Raw genomic sequence first — 23,090 nt, forward strand, 5'->3', positions numbered from 1 at the left:
TTTATGCATCAAGTTGATTTTTCTCCCACATAAGGACTTTTTACACATATGTTCATGCAGTGCGTGTAAATAAAATGAAATTGATATTTAACTATCCTCTCTTGGTTTATGTTTATTGGACGCATTCCCGTGACAAACAATTAGAGAGTTCATAGAAAACCTTACCCCATGCAGTGTTTAGGGATATAATTCAAATGAAATATAATAATGATTTTAAAGGTTGTATAAAAAAAAATCCAGATATTTACCGCCATTGTGCAGTGTCAAAACCAAAGCCTCATTTAACATGTCCAAGTCCTGCAAAACTGGAGATTTTTGGAAGCGGTAAGAAGGCGATTTGTGTTCTACAGTGTTCAAGTGTATAATAAGATTGAAATCAAATAAAGATTGTAAAGGTCGTCTAAAAAAAAATAATTCTGAAAGTTTACCGCCATGTCTTTTACACCACCTTATTTAACACGTTACATTAGTTCTTTGTTCGTGCTGTTTGTGTCCTTTATAAAGTCATTAAAAACAGTACGTTTCCTGTTTGGAATGATTTTCAATTTTGTTTTACTGCCAGACAGGCAGACAAACGATAAAAAGTAATCTCACCCCTCTCTACGCATGCGCGATCGGGACGAATTCAGAGCCAAAGTACTGTTAAACTACAGGTTTGTTATTCATGTTCTGATTTGTGTTCAAAATATAACATTCAATTTAAATACATTGTTCCTCGATCATAAACTGATGTTTATGGATGGACAGACAGACAGACAGACAGACAGGCAGACAAACGATAAAAAGTAATCTCACCCCTTTCTACGCTTGGGCGATCGGGACGAATTCAGAGCCAAAGTACTGTTAAACTACAGGTTTGTTATTCATGTTCTGATTTGTGTTCAAAATATAACATTCAATTTAAATACATTGTTCCTCGATCATAAACTGATGTTTATGGATGGACAGACAGACAGACAGACAGACAGGCAGACAAACGATAAAAAGTAATCTCACCCCTTTCTACGCTTGGGCGATCGGGACGAATTCAGAGCCAAAGTACTGTTAAACTACAGGTTTGTTATTCATGTTCTGATTTGTGTTCAAAATATAACATTCAATTTAAATACATTGTTCCTCGATCATAAACTGATGTTTATGGATGGACAGATGGACAGACAGACAGACAGACAGACAGACAGACAGAAGTGAACATATTGGTTAACCCCGTGTTTCGCATTGTGTGGTTGGGGTAACAAGAACGGTACACAGTGGCCAGAGTGATTCCATTGACTGTGTTGGGTCCATGAGTAACCGGACTTGTGCCGAATGTTCGGAGTTTTGCCAAAGATGTTTCCAAACAACCTTTTTTTGTGCAACTATCTCTCAGCAGTCAGCTCCGTACCCCCACAATCTTGATCATCACAAAACAACCATCAACTATTCCTTTTACATTTAATTTCACTTTCATTTTGGGACCACCTGCTTTTAGAAACTGCAAGCTTAGCTCATATATATATATATATATATATATATATATATATATATATATATATATATATATATATATATATATATGTATATATATATATATATATATATATATGTGTGTGTGTGTGCGTGTGTGTGTGTGTGTGTGTGTGTGTGTGTGTGTGTGTGTGTGTGTGTGTGTGTGTGTGTGTGTGTGTGTGTGTGTGTGTGTGTGTTTTCCGAGCACGAGAGATGTTCCCATCATGGAGAATATTTCATTCACTCCAGCACTTGTATTGTTGATCTTGCTCCCTACCACTGATCGCACAGATTGATTACAGGAATCAATAATTAAACGACTTGTAAAACTCCGGCGCAATTGCCTGTTGAGCTGCAAGCTTGCAGGTCGGCATCGTGGCATGCGTGACCAATGTGAGGCATGGGCGACCATTACTCACATTAATTACTTGTTTAAAATGACTTGGTCAGCTCGTACTGGTAATAACATCTCGCATCTGGATTATTAAACATAGGACCTGCGACACATAATAAATAGAATGGCTTTACTTTCCATTCTCCAAACACATACAATGGACTCTGTAACCCCAATTAGATTTCATAAAATACCTCCTTGTAATGTTTGCCTATCACAGTGTTGTAGCTCGTTGAGGAAGAAATAGCCTCCACCTTTAAAAGGACCATCGACATATTATGTAAGCGAACATATGTTTAACCCTCCTGCACTCCCTTCTGTCTACTCACTTACTCGTCATTCTCCATGCTATCTATCTATCTATCTATCTATCTATCTATCTCTCTCTCTCTCTCTCTCTCTCTCTCTCTCTCTCTCTCTCTCTCTCTCTCTCTCTCTCTCTCTCTCTCTCTCTCTCTCTCTCTCTCTCTCTCTCTCTCTCTCTCTCTCTCTCTCTCTCTCTCTCTCTCTCTCTCTCTCTCTCTCTCTCTCTCTCTCTCTCTCTCTCTCTCTCTCTCTCTCTCTCTCTCTCTCTCTCTCTCTCTCTCTCTCTCTCTCTCTCTCTCTCTCTCTCTCTCTCTCTCTCTCTCTCTCTCTCTCTCTCTCTCTCTCTCTCTCTCTCTCTCTCTCTCTCTCTCTCTCTCTCTCTCTCTCTCTCTCTCTCTCTCTCTCTCTCTCTCTCTCTCTCTCTCTCTCTCTCTCTCTCTCTCTCTCTCTCTCTCTCTCTCTCTCTCTCTCTCTCCCGAAAGCTATATTATATATATACACACACACACACACACACACACACACACACACACACACACACACACACACACACACACACACACACACACACACACACACACACACACACACACACACACACACAATACAAATGAATTATCTATGAAACGGACATGGATCTGCATTCACATATTGCATCACAAACATCACCTAGTTCGGTTTGGGTATATACATTGAAAAATTGGAAATAGGAGACGATATTAAAGAGTGCGTTACAAGGAAGCGGTTGGGGGCATCGACAGCAATTTGGAGAGGAGTGTAAAAATATAAAAAAAACATGATCTCGTGATCCGTTTAATATTGATCGTCACGGAATGATCCAGTGATCGAGTTTATCTGAAAACGAACATTTTACAAAATTGTCTAATTGGAACGAAGTAATTCGAATATAATCGATCATTGTGCGAGCAAAATTAATCAATGGTGAAGGTGGCAGATATTAATAAGAAGTCAAACAGGAATCACGCACAATAATAAGGTTTTCAAATTAAGCGCATACCATCGAGTACTATGACGTAATAATTATCAGTACGACGTCACCAAAATAATTACACCTTATAGAAACCATCCCAATAAGAATTACACAAAATATGCAAATATATATATATATATATATATATATATATATATATATAGAACAATATGTTTACACGGCTCATGCAAACTGAATAGTTTGAGGTATAAATGATATCATCATACCTTAATTAACAAACTTACTCTTGACAACTATGGAATAAGCAAATAATCATCATGAATTTGTATAAAAGGAACACGCAACATCACAATGAATTGCGCGAAAGTGTATTTGCTCAAAAAGCATTTACAATCGCCCACAATGACAATGACGCAATATGAGGGTTGTGTGACGTCAGAGCGAGCCGTGATTGTGACGTGTTGTGGAAACGCCGTCCCGTTGACGAGACTCTCACCTTGCAGGCCACGTCATAAAACTCGTTGCTGTTGTTGAGAGCCGAGCGGTCTAGACGATCGTGTCCACCGTTCCCGGCACCACCGTTCGTCGCTTTCCCGGACGGTTCGAGGGACACTGTATGAGCTTTGGTGCTCCGCGCCGTCGCGCACTCTCTCTTGGACAAGCCTTTCTTTTTAGACATCTCCGCATGCTTCTGGTCGATCTCTCACGGCATGGTAAGCGGGTACGATGGAGATGGGTTCGGTGAGGGTGGGGGAGCGGGCCCCTCTCCTCCACCCCGTCTCAGCTCCGTACCCCACACCTACCGCAGCTCTCCATCACCGCCCGCGTTCATATAAATTCGCTCCAGACAATTATTCCTTTTCTTAATTTTCTTGATCTTATTTTCAATACCACATCAAGCATGGCAAAAGCGATACCAAACCGCCAATTAAAACGGGCAAAACCAACTGCACCTGTTTACTTGTACAAAGGACAGCATAACCAAATCTGGAACAACGGTGATGCGATCAGCACGTAAAAAGAACACGGACGCGTTCATCCCGTTTGTCATGTTCAAACATCTGAAATAATTAAATAACGCACCAGGAGAAGTGTGGAACATTGAAAAAAAAACATGTGATCAGTATCCACCACCCTGCTAGAACGAGGTCAAACTGGACGAACAATGCTCTACCAGGGCTGACAATGTCAGCTTGATTCAACAAGTCCTTCAAAACAACCCAAAATGACAGTTTATCTCAGCAACCACCATCCACCCCTATCACCACCACAAACCTCTTGTACCCTCTAGTGGGTGATTGTGGGAATAACACGAAGAACAAGGGAATGCTTCAAAAGGAACCGGTAATCACACGCATATAATATCAAGTGACATCGTGACAAATCTGACTGATTTGTATGATAGTGATTGATCGAGGTGCCAGAAAATAAGAGGTTGCATGGTGTCAAATCGCTATTCAGAGCATTCATGTTTTAGTTGAACTTATATCATGTCATGAACATGAATTTAAAGCTCATGTTGGATATAAAATTGTCTCTGGTGTCTTCAAGATGTTCTGAAAGCACGCCAAATCATGACACTCCACAACCACCACAAATCATGATTACATGCCACAATCATTACAAATCATGACTACACTCCATAATCACCACACATATTACACATGATTACACTCATTAATCATGACTGCACTGCATCATGACAACACTCCACAATCACCACAAATCATGACTACACTCCATAATCACCTGAAATCATGATTACACTCCACAATCACCACAAATCATGACTACACTCCATAACCACCTGAAATCATGATTACACTCCACAATCACCACAAATCATGACTACACTCCATAACCACCAGAAATCATGATTACACTCCACAATCACCACAAATCATGACTACACGCCTCAATCACCTGAAATCATGATTACACTCCATAATCACCACAAATCATGATTACACTCCACAATCATTACAAATCATGACTACACTCCATAATCACCACACATTACACATGATTACACTCATTAATCATGACTGCACTGCATCATGACAACACTCCACAATCACCACAAATCATGATTACACTCCACAATCATTACAAATCATGACTACACTCCATAATCACCTGAAATCATGATTACACTCCACAATCACCACAAATCATGACTACAGTCCATAATCACCTGAAATCATGATTACACTCCACAATCACCTCAAATCATGACAACACTCCACAATCGCCTCAAATCATGATTACACTCCACAATCATTGCGAATCATGACTACACTCCGCAATCACCACACATCATGATTACACTCCACAATCACATCAAATCATGATTCTACTCCATAATCCCCTCAAATCATGAGTACACTCCACAATCACCACAAATCATGGATACACTATAATTGTTGCAAATCATTACATTCAACAATCACCTCAAAATCATGATCACCCTCCATAATCACCTGAAATCATGATTACAATCACCACAAATCATGATTGCACTCCATGATCACCACAAATCATGGATACACGATAATCATTGCAAATCATGACTACACTCCGCAATCACCACATATGATTGCACTCCACAATCACCTCAAATCATGATTACACTCCACAATCACCTCAAATCATGATTACACTCCACAGTCACCACAAATCATGATTACACTCCACAATCACCTCAAATCATTACACTCCACAATCACCTCAAATCATGATTACACTCATTAATCATGACATCATGACTACACTCCATCATCACATCTTCTCTGGGTTGGACTGGTTTATAAAATTGAGAATTAAAATCTCCACAGTAAAATCCTACTGGGATGTACGGGACTGTAGCTCTGCAAAGCTCATGGTCAATAGGTGGAGGTGATGCAACTTTAATGAGAAGTGCATTCAAAATATATATATATATATATATATATATATATATATATATATATATATATATATATATATATATATATATATATATATATATAAATATCTTCTTCTTCTTCTTTCGGCTGCTCCCGTTAGGGGTCGCCACAGCGGATCATCCGTGTGATCCGCATAGTGATTTGGCACATGTTTTACGCCGGATGCCCTTCCTGACGCAACCCTGGTCGCCTCTTACGGCACAGGGATAATATATATAAATATATATATATGTATATATATATATATATGATAGATTAATTATATGCAGGACACACCTGATTAAGTTCAGGGCTCCCCAACAGCAGGATGATTAAATTTAATCCAATGCGTTGTTATCAAAATCTCATACTTTCTATCCGAAATGTAATACTTGACCTGCCAAACTGACAACAGGCCAAACCTTCCAAAAATAAATTAAATTACATATATTAATTGTGTATATTTCAGACATATTGATTGTAAATTTCCTGAAGTTCCAACTTGGATATCATTCCATTTCCTTGTGGATGTGGTTTGTAAATCGACCTGGAACATATCTGTGTTCATCGTCCTCCCAACATACCACCACGTGACCATTGCATGTATCTCCCTTTTATGCTGTGGTTGCTTACAATAACATTTGTACACACCTTTCACTCCACCACTCACCATGAAACTTATGCCAACAGTGGCGGAAAATGAACCTGAGATGAACTTTCCTTGGTCAAATTGTACCAGGAAGGACGTCTTTCCAACTCCACTGTCACCAACCAACACCGTCTGCCAAGACACAGCAACAGAAATAAAGCACTCAATGAGGCCACGATCAAAATCGTTTACCTGATAACATCGATTGACAATCCAATTTGATCCAAATTACGACATTACTGATGACGTTTTGGAGAAGTGCGGGTCAGTCATCCAGCTTCATTTGGCCCTCTGCACTTCTAACTAAACTAACTTGTTCTGTCATATCGAACAGTTTACAACCGATGTAACCTATAGGCTCTGGATCTTCACTTGGGTAATTGTCCTGTTACCCTGCTAGTTATGCTTGACAGCATAAATAGTAAGTGGTTCTTTTATATGACAATGCATTTTGGTCGTGAGACTGGTGATAGCACACCTACTCTTCGCAAAGGACACCATGTGATCTTTAAAGTCAACCAACAAATGCAAGCAGACAGGAATCCAGTTTAATGCCCATCAGAGGGAACACACAATGATGAATCACCCTGCCTGTGAAATACCGAGATGACTGTTTATAGCCTGTTCAGGATTCGAACCCAGGCTAATCAGCTTAGAGGCAAGTGAGCATACCTCTCGGCCATCCTGTCAGCCAGTTTGGTCCCAATAATTGGATCAGGCTAAGGTGCATGTGTCGTTGTACGCATGTGAGGATAAGGCCAAGAAGCTCAATGGACTGAACATCTTCCAGTGGCTGACCATGGAAGTAGACAGGTGGGTTTGCTTGACAATATTTCCAGTCACAGGGTGAGATTCTGGGATTTGCCATGATTGAAGGACATGTTTCATCTGTCAGACAAACATCGAATCAATTCCAAATAAGCAGAGTGACACAGCTGCTGTCGGATTGTCAGTGGACTGGGATGCTGTATGACATGAGGAATCATCTGTAAAAAGAATGATTTTCAGATGATTGCAGAGGTTGTTAATGTCGATGAGGAACAAGACTGGGTGTAAGACCTACATGGGGCACTCCATTCTATGCCACAGACAAAGCTTGGTAACCAAAGCAGGATGCAAAGACTGTGTTGAATGCCTGTGATATGGCCAGGAAACAGTCCTAAAGTCTTGTTTAAGATTGAGGGCCTTCAACTATTGCTGAGAGTGAAGCAGCAGTATTTCCAGGACTGGGATAGAATCCAAACTGACGGTCAGACATCTTTGGGATAAAGTGTTCAGTTTTGTCCAAATGTACAGATAATTAACCTTTAAAAAAAAAACTGTATATAAAAATGCATTCATCAATGAGAAATATGTTCAAGATTGATGTGAAAAATGCAGAGCTCACACACTTACACTTACACTTTGGGGTTCTTGTGTTTTACTGCGACCACAAGTTTAAAGATCACAGCGTCAATGTCATTTCAAGAACAGTACATCATTATTTTCCCGAATCAGGAATATACTCTGCATTGTCAATATGGAGGAAACTTGGGTATAAGTCACCTTGGCATCTTAAACCTTTCCCACAATTTACAATTTTCCAAACAATTCCACCCAAAGGAGGCACCAAAATAGACAAAAGCAGAGTTCAAATTGAATCAAATCTGCAGATTGATATACAGGTAGTAGACAAAAAAAAACAACAAAAGGACCTCTGTAACTATAGCTTATCTGGGCCCTGTCCTAATATTGTAACCCAAATTCAGCAACATTCTGACTGGTGGATCTGGAAAGGAAGATTTTTTTTAAGGAATGACTGTGATTTTCCCAAACATTTACAAAGTCCACCATTTTGACACTTCCGGTCACGTGATCGGCACGACCTCCACAATTTAACATCACGACCCTGTCCTAATGGTGCAACGCAAATTTGGTAGCATTCTGACTGGTGGATCTGGAGAATAAGATTTTTGAAGTAATTTACATGATTTTCTCAAAAATTGACTAAGTTGGCCATTTTGACCTACTTAAAGTCACGAGACCAGAACGAGCTTTGCAATCACCATTACCAGTCAGGAGCGGAACATTGCTGCCAAATTGCAGCTGGATCGGCCCAGCGGTTTGGCCGGAGAAGTCAAAATAGGAGACGGACAGACAGACAGTCGGACAGACGGTGCACAACGACAATACTTTCTCTGGAATTTCAATTTCAGATAAGCTAAAAATGGAAACACCCACTTAATAGGGCGGGGGCAACCACCTGCGGCCGGTATGGCCTGTATGTGCCGTGGCATAGAGTCCATAAGCGTCTGGAATTCTGCAAGAAGGATGTGGCACCATTCTTCCACGAGAAAGTCAATCAACTCACACCTGTTTGATGGAGGTGGAAAACGGTCTCAGGTGTCATTCCAGTATATCCCATAAATGCTCGATTGGGTTCAGATCTGGTGGCTGAGGTCATGACGTATAGATAACAAGTGTCATGCTCATCAAACCATTGGGGTACCACACACGCTCTGTGTATGGGGGCATTGTCATCCTGGAAGACACCCCTCCCAGCAAGAAAGAAATGCTGCAACATTGGGTGAAGATGATGACTCGGTTCCATTAAGCAGCAATTGGCATGAACCTTGCTTTGTAAGGGAATGACTGTAACCAAACCATGCCACGAAAATGGCCCCACACTATTACGGAACCATCAGAACCCTTTACTGATGGAGCCAAGCACTCAGCGTTGTGGAGTTCTTTAGGTTGGCACCACACATGCACTCATCCGTTTGTCAAGAACATGGTGAGGGATGATTCATCTGACCATAATCACATTTCTCCACTGCTCAATCGTCCATTGGCTGTGCTCATTGCACCACTCGACTCAAAAACGTGCATTGCCAGGTGTGATGAGTGGTTTGTGCACTGCAACCCGACTGTGGTACCCGCTCTGTGGAGTTCTCGGCGGAAGGTTTTTGATGAAACTGGCTGCTTGCGCCCCATGTTAAAATGTAGTCAACTGACCTGCAGTTGCTCACCTGCTTTGCCTGGATATCACGATCCTGAAGTATACACTTCCACCCACTGTTGTCCTTTGCTGATGATGTCTTTCCCTTGGAGTTCCATGCCGACATCACCTGAGACACCATTGCTCGTGAAACACCAGAAAGTTGAGCTGTCTTTCTCACTGAAGCTCCTGCAAGTGTGCCCCAACAATCACCCCTCTTTAAAAGTCACTGCGGTCTCTTTCAGCAATGCTCGCCATAATTATGGGCAACCAGGCCTGTGCAGAATTTTTATACACGACCATAATCATGCTGGGATGTTATTTGCTTAATTAACAATGGGCCACACCTCATTTATTCAGGTGTTTCCCTTTTTTGTCCTCTACCTGAGGTCACAATAGAGTTGTGACATCACAGGCATGAATATCTGCAAAGTGAAAGAGAACATTCTTACAAAAGTAAGTGGTTCATACACAATTAATATAGCTCAAGAAACAAAATCAGACCAAAGATACTTATCTGTGGAGCTACCAGAGAGAAGGAGAAAGGAGAAAAAGCAGTTATCACCATCGACAACACCAATCAATGAAGGAAGGAAGTCAGCTTGTCATGAGGAAAGAAAGTCTTGGTCATGACCAAATGACTGCTTCATGAAGCAGGCTACATCGGCCAACTGTCAAAGCCTGTACATCAATTTTATGTTCACTTTAGACGTGACAAATGTTTCAAATAATGTGGTTGACATTTACAATCTTCTGCAGGGGGCTAACAGGATAGTCTTAAGCTATATATAGGCCTAATCCTTCTGAGCTGTCTAACCTGGGTTTGAATCCCGACCTAACTATAAACTGCCACCCTGGTGTTTCACATGCAGGACAAGGCTTCAATGTGTCCATCGTACATCGAATGGATATTAAATTGGGTGGCCCGTTTGCGGTCTTTAGGTTGTGGACGTTAAAAAAAAAAATCCACGATGTCCCTTGCAAAGAGTAGGTGAGCTATCGCCGGCACTGGGCACCCTAAACAAATTACAAATTCCTGCCCCGACTGACTGCTGAGAAGGCAATGGAAAACCACCCCAAATAACACATACTAAGAAATCTTTTCGGCAACACAACCAATCTGTACAGTATGGTACAGATCATCATCATCTACCTGTTTTATCTCTCTATCTATCTATAAAGGAAGGGCTGGCAGGACAGCCTAGAAATATGCATGCTCCCCTCTGAGCTGTCTTGCCTGGGTTTGATCCTGAGCGAGCTATAAACCGTCATCCTACTTCTGAGCAGGAAGGGTGATTCATCAAACTGGTGTTCCATTTGCCAGCATTACTTGGTGGACGTTAAATATCCCATGGTGTCCTTCCCAAAGAGGCGGTGAGTTGTCACCAGCACCATGTACAAATTCCTAATTCCTACTCCAACCTACAGGGGGAACTGCATCAGCGACTGAGCCACACTCCAGCAATGATGCAAGGTACCAGGCACGTGCTGCATACAAAATATTCCTCAAGTTATATGAAATACAATTGACTCCATTTCATGAGAAAGGCAGTTTTAGCGAAACTGGAGGTATAGTTATCTTGTCGAAGTTTAAAAAAAACAAGAGTCTTTTCAAGACATTTGATTGATTTTCTGTCCAAAATTTCAATTTCCTGAATAGCTCACTTTTACATCCATCGGACAGCCTGGTGTTGACTCAATGGTTAAGGTGGCTGGCTTAAGATCTTAGGGTCTTGAGTTCAAGCCCCTGTCATGCTATTGAATTAACACCAGGTGTGTTGGCCCACCTTGTCATCCTTCTGAGGTCGACAGCATGAGTACCAGCTTTCTGGTAACAGTGGCATTGCATCAGCGGCACAGCTGCACCCCCAGGAAATGATGCAGCCAAGCAGCCACAGGCATTGGACTATTTCTGATTTATAACTTCCACTGTGACATCCTCCGATGGGAGATCAGATCAATCAAAATTTTTCTGGATTCTATCATCCCACTGCTTTTCATCTGAATCTTATCTTTAATAGAAAGCACATCCTGATACCTCTAGCTCTTCAACTGCAATTTCCATGGGACCTCCCCAAGGAAAGACATAACATTGTCCCTTCCCAATACACATTGGTCTTCGAACAACCCATTTATCATGGAAGATCCCAGAGGAGGGTTTCCTAACAGGAAATAATGATGATAGCAGTTGCGGTGAACATAGAGAATTCATTATTGCTTTGAACATTCAAGCTGGAAATGGGGTGTGCTGGTGAGGTGGATCAGTTGGAGCAGCATCTTTGTAGGCTATAAATTATATGAGGACAAGAAGAGTTGGAGGGAAAATGTAAAAAAATTGGGAAGTCAGCGAACACCATGAAGGCCCAAGAGCTGTGGGCGGAACAAAGCCTGTCAATCAGCCTGGTGGGGGTGGACCCACGGTAACACAATCTGCAGTAATCCGCCTCAGATTGCTCGGCCAACAAGCGCAGAAACCCCCCAGGTAATTAATTAAATCAGGGTGGTCTGGACACATTTCATGCCTCACAGGTAGTGGTTTACTTCAACAATCCCCCCCCCCCCAAAAAAAAACTTTAAAGAGCCGAAAGTACTTGTAAGCGCATCTGCAAGAAAGGGATGTGCCTCGACACAACAAAACAATTGGAGAACCTCCTGATCATATCATCCAAAAAGTTGATATCTTACATTCCGTATCGCAAAAACTCCCAATGATGTGGGCCTGTGAAAGTCTGAAGGTTCGTAGATGTCTGCGTTCTAACCAAACCTTCGTGCTACTTAACACCGATGGGAAGGTCATGTCTGGGGCTTGTCAATGCACAGGGTAAGTTTTAAATGATATTTACTATTAATCATGTTTGGTAGGGGGAGGGGTGAGTTGTATGGGCTGTGACTGTCATAACATGTATATATTCTTTGTTTGGTTCTGGGGCCACAAGAGAGAATTTATATATTTTTGCATCTATTGGTGAAAGAAGCATCCGTGTGTGTGTGTGTGTGTGTGTGTGTGTGTGTTGTAATTGCTGCCGCCACTAGCGAATTGTATTAACAGGAAATGAGAGGAACCTGACTCCTATCATCCACGGATATCATTAGCCAAGGGATAATTACGCTCATACACTCACTAGGTTTGACAATAGGGCCTTCACGCATGCCACTGTCATCTGCACAGTTATCGACGGTTGTTGCAGCATGATTGCAACTTGTTCACACATGCTGATCACGTTCTTGGCTAAGTGCAGGCCAAAAACCATGTCATATGTTTCAAGTTCAGTGGCCAATCACGTGCCTGTGTCTCAAACATCACCCTTGGTGCTTTCATCAGCGGTCTTCTGAAACATCTCAGCTAGGTCCTCGTGGCTTCCCAATATAGCAGAGCTTTTGTGCATAGTGCCAATCTGATGGTGGCACAAAATGTGCAGATCTTCTGTATCATTGTTGTTTTTTTGTTTTTTTTCAATGTGTTGGCACTGAGCCATGCTTTTTGGAGAACGAATAAAGACAGCAAGGTCCTGCAAGCATCCAACACATTCCTGATCAGCTTCTGTTTTTTTGTATACATTGTCGAGACTCACATGAGAGCTAACACACAATGCACAGCAAGGGGGGCATGAGACGAGCCGGGAAGGACAAAACAGTGTGGAACAGACATTAGGAGATCCGTGGAAGGGAGAGGGATTTTGTGAGGAACATGGGGTATACAAGATGGAGATCACAGGGACTTTCAGGAAGGAAAGCAGGGAATTTGAAGGAGGTGGGATTGTGGTGGATTAACAAGGGTAGAAAAGATCGAGGTTTTGGATGGGGGAAGATGAGAGGTGGTGGTGAACAGCTGTTTTGAAGGCCTGGAAGGAAGAATGGGATTGAAGAGTGTGGGAGTTTATTCAAAACGCGGGAAAAAAAGAGGAATGAAAGAGTGAAGGTGAGCAGTGATTCGTGATTTTGGTAGTTTTACCAGAAGGGGGTTGTTGGCGGACCTTGAGCGCCCTGTGAAAATATGGGGGGGGGGGGGGACAAACATATCGCAGACAAAGAAGGGGGCGAGACCAGAGAGGAGACGGTAGAAGACAGAAAGACCACCGACCTAACTGCGTTAAGAGAGTGAGAGACCCAAAGACTCAGCCTCATCGCGGAAGATACCAATGATCCTACATGCCTTGGGTTCCACAGTGTGAAGCCGAGAAAGGTGAAAGGCAGGAGCACCAGCCCAGAGGGGAGAGCAGTACTCCATCAGGCTGTGGACGAAATCTTTGTATGTAGTCAGGAGCTGAGGTGGGCCAAGGAAGGACTTTGCCTGATGGAGGATTCCCAGTTGGAGGACTGGCTTTGGAGGCCAGGTTGTAAATGTGGCTTACCCAGGAAAGATCATGGCAGATAGTGAGACCCAGAAGCTTGAATGAAAGGACTTCTTCCAGAGGATTGTTGAGGAAGTAGATGGGGGGGGGGGTTCTAAATGGTCCTTTCGGAGAGACATAGTGAGAGTGTGAGATTTGTCAGGATTGAAAGACATCTTCCACGTGTTGGACCAGTTTGTGATTTTATCCAGATCTGCAGAGAGCGAAGAAGCTGCGGCTTGCTGGTCTGAGGAATGGAAGATGGTACGACAGAGGGTGGAATCATCAGTAAAGAGATAACGAGGATTTTCCAGAGAGTCGGAGAGATCGTTGATGAAAACCAGAAAAAGAACAGGGCCCAGAACACTGCCTTGAGGAACTCCAGCCTGGACAGGAAGAGGGGATGAAAGAACTCCATTTAGAGCCACACGTTGGCTGCGACAGGAGAGGAAGTCTACAAGCCATGAGTGGAGATGGCCTTGGATACCATAAGAAGAGAGTTTGGTGAGCATGGCAGGGTGCCAGAGCATGTCAAAAAGCATGTGATATGTCTAGGGATACGGCTCTGATTTCCTGTCTGGCATTGAGGACCTCCATCCATTGTTGGGAGAGCAGAAGCAGCATATCCAGGGTAGAGTGAGCTGGACTGAATGCAAATTGATGACCGGAAATCAAGCCATTGGAGAAGAGGAAGGATTTCATGTCTGAAGCGATGATGGATTCCATAACCTTGTTGATGATTGGGAGAAGGCTGATTGGTCTGTAGTTACAGGGATCTGTTTTTGCACCTTTTTTATGCAGGGCAGTGATGTTTGCTGATTTCCAAGCAGATGACAGATGACCTTGAGCAAATGAGAGGGTGAATAGAACAGAGAGAGGGTGAGCAAGAGCAGAGGAGCAGGTTTTTGGGACACGAGGGCTGATGCCGTCTGGACCGGTTGCAGAATCTGAGTCGAGGTTTGACAGCAAGCTCTCCACTTTGTCTGAAGAAAAGGACGCAGAGAACAAGGACAGTTGTGTGCGACTGCGTAAGGTTGGTACAGAAAGCGATGGGTTGAGGACACAAGATTTAGATGCAAACACCGAGTTTAGACATTTAGCTTTTTCACGTGCAGTATCAGCAGTGCGGCCCTTGAGGTAAGGGAGGGGATGGAGGGGGAACATACACCAGAAACAGATTTCATTAGACGCCACCAGGATTTGGAGGAGGGAGAGAGGTTTGAGAGTTTAGATTTGAGATTTGAGATTATAAAGATGGTGTTTTCTGGCTCTCCTGAGGGTAGATACACACTTGTTCCGAGTTTTATGGAAAGAACTGAGATTACCCTCTGTTGGGTTTGCTTTCCATGAGGCAAAGGCATGTTGTTTCAGGACAACTGCTTCGCCACAAGCTTTAGTGAACCATGGCCAGGAGGAAGGGAAGGACAACTGAAGAAGAGAAGGGATAAATGTGTGCATGACAGAGCGCAAGTTTCTTTGAAAGAATTCCTAGGATGAGGTGATGTTGGAGAAAGTAGCGATGGGAGACCAGTCTAGAAGTTTGATGGCAGATTATGTCTGGTTTGTCAGTATAAACCTGAATGGAAAGGTCTGTCCGGTTTGAGCGAAGGCCCTGAATATTTGAGCTCCACACTACTAATGAAGACGGGGTGGAGGAGGCTTTGTGTGCAGGGGAGAGGAGGCGAGGGGGAGGGGGTAGGACAAGAGAGGAGGGGGGAGGTAAGGAGAGTTGTTGAAAGCTTGTTCTCATTCGCCAATTATTGTAAAGTTAAATCAAGGCTGTGATTGGCACAGTGCAAGTAGAGAGCAGAAGGACAATGTTCTTATCCGTGAGCAGCCACCTCAATAATGGAACCAACGATAGTCGCTGCGCCGTCATATCCTTGCCATCTGCAGTTTTCCAACTTCAAGTTGCAACTCAGGAAGATGTCCTTCAGAGCGGAAGTCACAGTTTGAGCATCGGTTTTATCCAGTTCATACATGTCAATGAAGTCCTCATTCACTGGCATGTCCGTCAGATTTATCCATCTCAATTCACAGGTAAGCTGTTCTTTATTGCTGATATCCCTGGATTCATCTGCAATCAATCTTAAAAGTTGAGACTTCCACACATCCTATAGGATTGACTTTAGAACTGTATTCCCCATGATTGTCCATCTTGAACCCACTTAATGAACCACAATCAATTCATTGACGATGTTGTGGCTCAAGTATTGTCCATCTTGAACCCACTGCTGCAGTTCAGGTACATCCTCGGCTGTCACTAGAAGAAGCTACTGGAGGTTACTCTCTAATTCATAATGTCCTCAAACACCAAGATCTTGACGTGACAGGCATCTCAAACTGCTTGTCTGCTTGAGCAGAAAACGGCAGGTCTATTGTACCTTTCGTAGTTCTTCATTCAGCTACAGGGAAGCATCTACTTTTGGATCATCAAAAACATAATCTTTGTCACTGTCTCTGCATTATCATGTGATTTTGAATGTTTATCGATTTTTTTCATAGCATTTATTCCGAATACAAAAAATTCCTCAGCAGAATGCACCTTCTCTCCAGTTGATGAAATTGACTAAATGGTTTGACTGCCCATGTTTGCAGAAGTCACAGAATATTGTGCCTTTTGATAAGCAACAGCTGATTCATGGATATCAAGTGAAAATTACCTCTGGTCACAGTCTGTTTCTCATTTTGCGTGAGTCTTGACTTATTTTGCCGATGTTAGTTTGATTTCATCAGCCGTTGGATGATGAGACCTTGGTTGGGGAGAGCAAATTTGGCCTGACATGACCTCGGCAATTCTGTTTGACCCTCTGTCGATTCTTCATGGCTCTTTTTTTTGTCTTTTGGGTACTCTTTGTCGAAGCGTGGGGATTTGTGATGGTATGCTGACTAGTTTAAAATGGGTTTTTTTGATTACTTGTATGTATACGAGTGCAAGGGAAACGTTCTACAAATCCTGCTCTCAAACCAGTTAAATGGGTCACCTAAAATGACGCAATGATAACTCCAATTTCCATTTGTCTCCCTGATGTTGTCACAAGGTGCTTGGTTAAACGTTGGTTGAGCAGTATTTCACATTAAATGGAGTCATCGCTATGTCAGAAAACTGAAGAACTTTCATTCATATGCAGTATAGAACAGATGGATAGAATGCATTCCTATATCGAACAAGTAGATAGAACGCATTCCTATATAGAACAGGTATATAGAATACATTCACTTGTAGAACAGGTAGATAGAATACATTCACTTGTAGAACAGGTAGATAGAATACATTCACTTGTAGAACAGGTAGATAGAATACATTCACATGTAGAACAGGTAGATAGAATACATTCACATGTAGAACAGATATATAGAATACATTCACTTGTAGAACAGGTAGATAGAATACATTCACATGTAGAACAGGTAGATAGAATACATTCACATGTAGAACAGGTAGATAGAATACATTCACATGTAGAACAGGTAGATAGAATACATTCACATGTAGAACAGGTAGATAGAATACATTCACATGTAGAACAGGTAGATAGAATACATTCACATGTAGAACAGGTAGATAGAATACATTCACATGTAGAACAGGTAGATAGAATACATTCACATGCAGAACAGGTAGATAGAATACATTCACATGTAGAACAGGTAGATAGAATGTATTCATTCATAGAACAGGTAGATAGAAGGTATTCATTCATAGAACAGGTAGATAGAAGGTATTCATATATACAACATGTATATCGAATGTATTCACATGTAGAACAGGTAGATAGAATGTATTTACATGTAGAACAGGTATATAGAAATGTATTAACACATAGAACAGGTAGATAGAATGTACTTACATATAGAACAGGTATATAGAATGTATTTACATATAGAACAGGTATATAGAATGTATTCACATATAGAACAGGTATATAGAATGTATTTACATCTAGAACAGGTATATAGAATGTATTCACATATAGAACAGGTATATAGAATGTATTTACATATAGAACAGGTATATAGAATGTATTCACATATAGAACAGGTATATAGAATGTCTTTACATATAGAACAGGTATATAGAATGTATTCACATATAGAACAGGTATATAGAATGTATTTACATATAGAACAGGTATATAGAATGTATTCACATATAGAACAGGTATATAGAATGTATTTACATATAGAACAGGTATATAGAATGTATTCACATATAGAACAGGTATATAGAATGTATTTACATATAGAACAGGTATATAGAATGGATTCACATTTAGAACAGGTATATAGAATGGATTTACGTATAGAACAGGTAGATAGAATGTATTCAAATAAGGAACAGGTGGATATAATGCTTCGAAATTCAAGGAAGTCACAGTGTTTCTTTAATTAGAGATCCAAACCACTAATAAGATATGAATAATATATCTTATTGTAACAGTTTTATTGTTACAATAATATATCTTATTGTAACAAACCACTAATAAGCTGATAGTTTGATCGAGGTTAGCGAGATTTTCAAAATACAGTGCCTTGAGTAACACCTTGCATGACAGTGTGAACCTTGAGGGTGGTGCGTGACGTCAGACCGTTGGAGAGATGTTCAGCTCTTGCTGAAGTCCTCAAATATCCTCCCCAATGATCACCCTCCCCTCGAGTCCCCTCATCCCGCCCGCGTCTAATCCCGAATTCCTTACTTTATGAATGAGCTCCTCGTCATAGTGCGGCTCCACGAAGGGTTCCGAAGGAGCTGTTGAAGCCCCCGAAGCGTGGTTGTCGTTGGCGAGGGAGCCTGTTGGAACCTCAGAGCCGTCTGCGGGCGTCGGCTGCGCAGCATCTTCTGGTGTTCTGGGAGCAGCAGCTGTGTCCGCCATGTTAGGGCGAGCGGGGATGTGCAGAGATGTGGGATGAGGATGCACCGCGTCCGTGTGGGGTCCGTTGGGACAGGGTGTGATAGTGACGAGGACCCTGGCACGGCACACTCAGGTCCGGCCCGAATTGGCACGGATGTGTGCTGCCACGGGAGGGTGCGGGTGATCATTAGAAACTACACTCTCGTGGTGTGGAGAACACCAGCTGAGCGCTCGCAAAGTTTCCTTGTTTACATCGATCAGGTGTTGAACTTGAACAACTTCAAAAGGTTCATTTAATTTCGCATTTTACAAATGGAACCGTTCGTGTAGACGGTTCAAATGGATGGTTTTATGATTGAACGTGCACTGTATATACTGCAGACACACCTTGTGCCAAGCAGTGCTCGTGACGTACACACCTCATGGGCAGGTATTCATGGAGAGAAACAGTCCTAGGGATTTCCTTATAGTCAATGAAGTTGGACTTTGCAGGGGACCATTCCGTCTATATCATGCTGTGCTCAATCGACATCACATTAACTCCATCTACCAGTATATTAAAATAATTTCATGATGTTGAGGTGTGTGTGTGTGTGGGGGGGGGGGGTAGAGCAATGGGGGTGGGGGTTGTAGGGTGAAAGATGAACAAACACCGACAGCATATTCACCTCTTTGAAAAGACCCTCTCACATAGACTGCATCGTCATTAAACATACACATACAATCCAAACCCAAACTCTCTACCGGTCCCACTAACATCCACCCACAACTGTATCCTCAAAGCTTGTAGGAACTCATCTAATTCCTGTGAAACCTATCTACTGTCTCTGCTGCCACTACCTTTTCATGGACACCACATTTCTTTATGTTAAACTGTATCTGCCAATCTTTTGCCAAATCCATTGAAATATTTAGACATTCCTGAATCTGATGCCCACCCTCTATGCCACCTAACTTACCTCCAAGCTTGGTGTTATCTGTAAATTTGTAATGCTGACTCTTAATCCCACTAACGATCCAAATCGTTGATGTAAATTGTGAAAAACAAGAGCAAGAATTGCTTTGCAATATGTCTTTTTAATGACATCATAGGTGCCTTCGTTATGATGTCATAATTTCATGTGTAGACGCTACATCTGATCAGTATGAAAAATTTCGAAGGTTATCTAGGGAAAAAATTGTCCACAGAAAGAAATTGATGACGTCATCGGTCACGTGATTTGGCAGCTATATATAATATATGTATATATATATATATATATATATATATATATATATATATATATATATATATATATATATATATATTTTTTTTTTTTTTTTTTTTTTAAACCTTCAAAAATCTTCTTCTCTGAAGTGGCTGAACAAATCGGGGTGAAACTTTACACATGTGACCACCTATCCATGACACGAGGAACAAAAAGTTCACACATTTGATGATAGATGACATGGTTTGGCAGCCATATTGCATTTCCCCTGAAACCTACAAAAATCTTCTTCTCCAAAACAGCTGGACAGATCGAGAGGAAACTTCACACAAATGTCCCCAAGCCTTGGGTGTACTAGTTTAAGGAATAACTAGCCAAACCCACGCTCTGCGCGAAGTTTCGAAACTGTGGGTTCGTTAGGACGTCAATATATCTGGTGTTCACATTGTGATTTATCGAATTTCTTTATATACAATGTTTCTTGTTACATTTTTTTGTGCCAAATTCACCTTCTGAGGTAGTCAGCACGTGCAGAAGAGGGTTTTACATTGCAGATGCTGTTTTCTCAGAGTGGCATTACGCCTCTCAGCGGTGACGCTCTGTCGACGACAGACGTAATGACGTCAGCGAATGACCGATGATGTCATGACGTCATTACGCCTCTCAGCGGTGACGTCACACGTTGCAATGCATACGAATGCAAAAATTAGAGAATCGCCAAAAATTCCCAAACTTGTCCGTCTGTCGTGATCTCACATAGCACATGCTGTTCATTAGACCACAGAGAACCCGCATGCCGAAAGTGGCGACAATCCGTCCTGCAGTTTCGGAGGAGAAACGTCAAATTACGCGCAGACGATAACAGAAATAATTTAAGGAATAATTGATAGGTCTCATGGTTTGGCAGCCATATTGGATTGAAGAAAAATATTCGATCATGTTTTTTTTTTCTGGAACCGCTTAATCAATCGATGTGAAACTTTAAAATCATTATCAAGTAGTGATGGAGAATACATGTTTTAAATATCAACTTGATTGGACACATGGTCTGGCAGCCAGGATTATTTAATTTTTTGATCTGGATTATTTTTGATTTAATTTGTTTTTTGAATAAGGCTCACTTGGCTGTGCTTGGATGGGTTTGAGGGAAGAGGAGTATCAGCTGAATTGTAAATCCTATCCAGGTTCCTCCTGATGACTTCATCTTTGCTTTTTGCTTGTTCGGGTTCCTTCTGATTACTCCAATGCAGGACAGTACCTATTTGATCTTCCATGTGATTTGAATTTGAATTTATTTCAATCTAATTCTGAATTCAATTGCATAATAATAATAATAATAATAATAATAATAATAATAATAATAATAATAATTGGTACTCTGTCTTCACTGCCATCAGTTATCAAGTGGCAGTTCTAATTATGTCTCATTAATTACGTAACACACCAGTACACAATCACCACACAAACACCACACAAAATAGGTCCTGGCGAGGGTCTGCAATCTCTTATTTGCTCTTTTTATTGTTTTAAATTGTTGTCGTTTTCGATTTCGTTTCAAAATGTGAGATTTTTTTTCATCAAAGTGTTCTTGTTCTTGTTTGTTCAGGATTTCGTTTTTTTAATTTATTTACAAAATGAAATATTTAATGAGCATCGTCATATATCGATAAGAACATACTGTATGTTGAGATCTAAACCTGACTTGACTTTGACCTTTTGCACAGTTAGCATAGTGTATTGTGACAATTGGCTCACTGATGTCTATTATCACGATCATGGGAAGTGGAGTCGCAGGGTCCATGGTTGTATTACTGTCTGGGGCCCGAGACAGCTTCAATTCGTCCCTGTAGAGTGTACATTACACGTACTACATCCACCCAATAATTATTAACCCATTTTTATCCTCGAGTGTGATTTTAGTTGTTGTGCACTCGTGTAAAAAGCCTTAATGAAACAGCCTATCATATAAGAAGCCATATGTTTGTTACATGCGAACTGGAGAAGTGATGGGGTGGGGTGAAGGAGTGAGGAGAAGATACGAATAGTCTTAAGAAAGGGAAAGGATACGGGGTTTGGGTGTCTATAGGGGGAGGGGAGGGGTGGCGCGGGGTTCATACTTCCTTCCAATTGCATACGTAATAAGTAGTTGGTCCGTGGTCCCAAAGGAATAACAAGGCAAACACAAAAGTGTGGTTGTTTTGTATGCAGCCTGTGGTTGCATCAGTTTTTCTGAATGAACAGCTGTGCCACTGATGCAGTGCCCCTGTTACCAATAACCAGTAAGCTGGCACTCATTTTGCCAACCTCAGAAGAATGACAGTTTGAGTCAACCCACCTAATGTTATTTAACATCACAACAGGGGCCTGAATTCAAGACTTGAAGATCACAAGCCAGGCACCTTAACCTTTAAACCAACACCAAGCCTGATGAGTATAATAATTTTCTCTTTGTAGTCATTTTTAGCTCACCTGGACTTTAGTCCGGTGTCCATCGGTGAGTGAGTGAGTCCGTCCGTAAACACTTCAGTCATTATCGCTTGAACCAAACACCCGATTTTGATGAAATTTGACCACAAGCTTCATATCTGATGCCTAACGAAGGTGTATTGACCTCATCAAAATCTGCGCTTATTAAGGGGGTCTATGGGGGGTTTTGAATAAACATGTTCAAAAGAAGGTTGGCTATATACTACGCAGCTTACAGAGAGCTTCATCCCTGCAAATTTTATAAACCAATCTTTGGCAAAGATGGATGTGATTTTTATTCAATCAAGGTTATAATCTCATCATGGAAAATTTATGTTGGATCCACAGGCAAATGACGGCAGATGGGACAGCTGAGTTAATTTCTTCCTCAAAGGACAACAGCCTGAGATAATATGAAATACAGTGATGGCATTACAAGTCGGACGTCTGCTGCTGGTTCTGTATGGATCTCATCCTCCAGAATCCAAGACCAGGTTCAACTTTTTCGTCATCTTCTGCCCCTGAAGGCAACAATTAATCCC

At 41.6% G+C, this 23,090-nt stretch overlaps 2 protein-coding genes across 6 annotated transcripts in view; both read right to left on the reverse strand.

Annotated features, from left to right (window-relative positions):
- LOC147011766 (uncharacterized) overlaps positions 1 to 23,090 on the reverse strand; it is a 369,804-nt gene that overhangs the window by 253,545 nt on the left and 93,169 nt on the right. The window lies entirely within an intron of this gene.
- LOC147011771 (ras-related protein Rab-37-like) overlaps positions 1 to 23,090 on the reverse strand; it is a 147,135-nt gene that overhangs the window by 85,130 nt on the left and 38,915 nt on the right. The window contains exons 1-2 of one of the 5 annotated variants that reach the window (XM_085858561.1): positions 18,719 to 19,059; positions 6,735 to 6,845 (exon numbers count right to left, since the gene is read on the reverse strand). In XM_085858561.1, the coding sequence (XP_085714687.1) occupies positions 6,735 to 6,845; positions 18,719 to 18,895 (288 nt within the window). In that variant the 5' untranslated portion in view covers positions 18,896 to 19,059. Of the gene's footprint in view, positions 1 to 3,636; positions 4,194 to 6,734; positions 6,846 to 18,718; positions 19,060 to 23,090 lie in introns of those variants that run through there. The other 4 variants (XM_085858563.1, XM_085858562.1, XM_085858564.1 and 1 more) reach the window with 4 other exon arrangements.

This window comes from Eptatretus burgeri, chromosome 15, assembly GCF_056783735.1.
Source record: "Eptatretus burgeri isolate ZD-2024b chromosome 15, Ebu_testis_v1, whole genome shotgun sequence".
Lineage (NCBI taxonomy): Eukaryota > Metazoa > Chordata > Myxini > Myxiniformes > Myxinidae > Eptatretus > Eptatretus burgeri.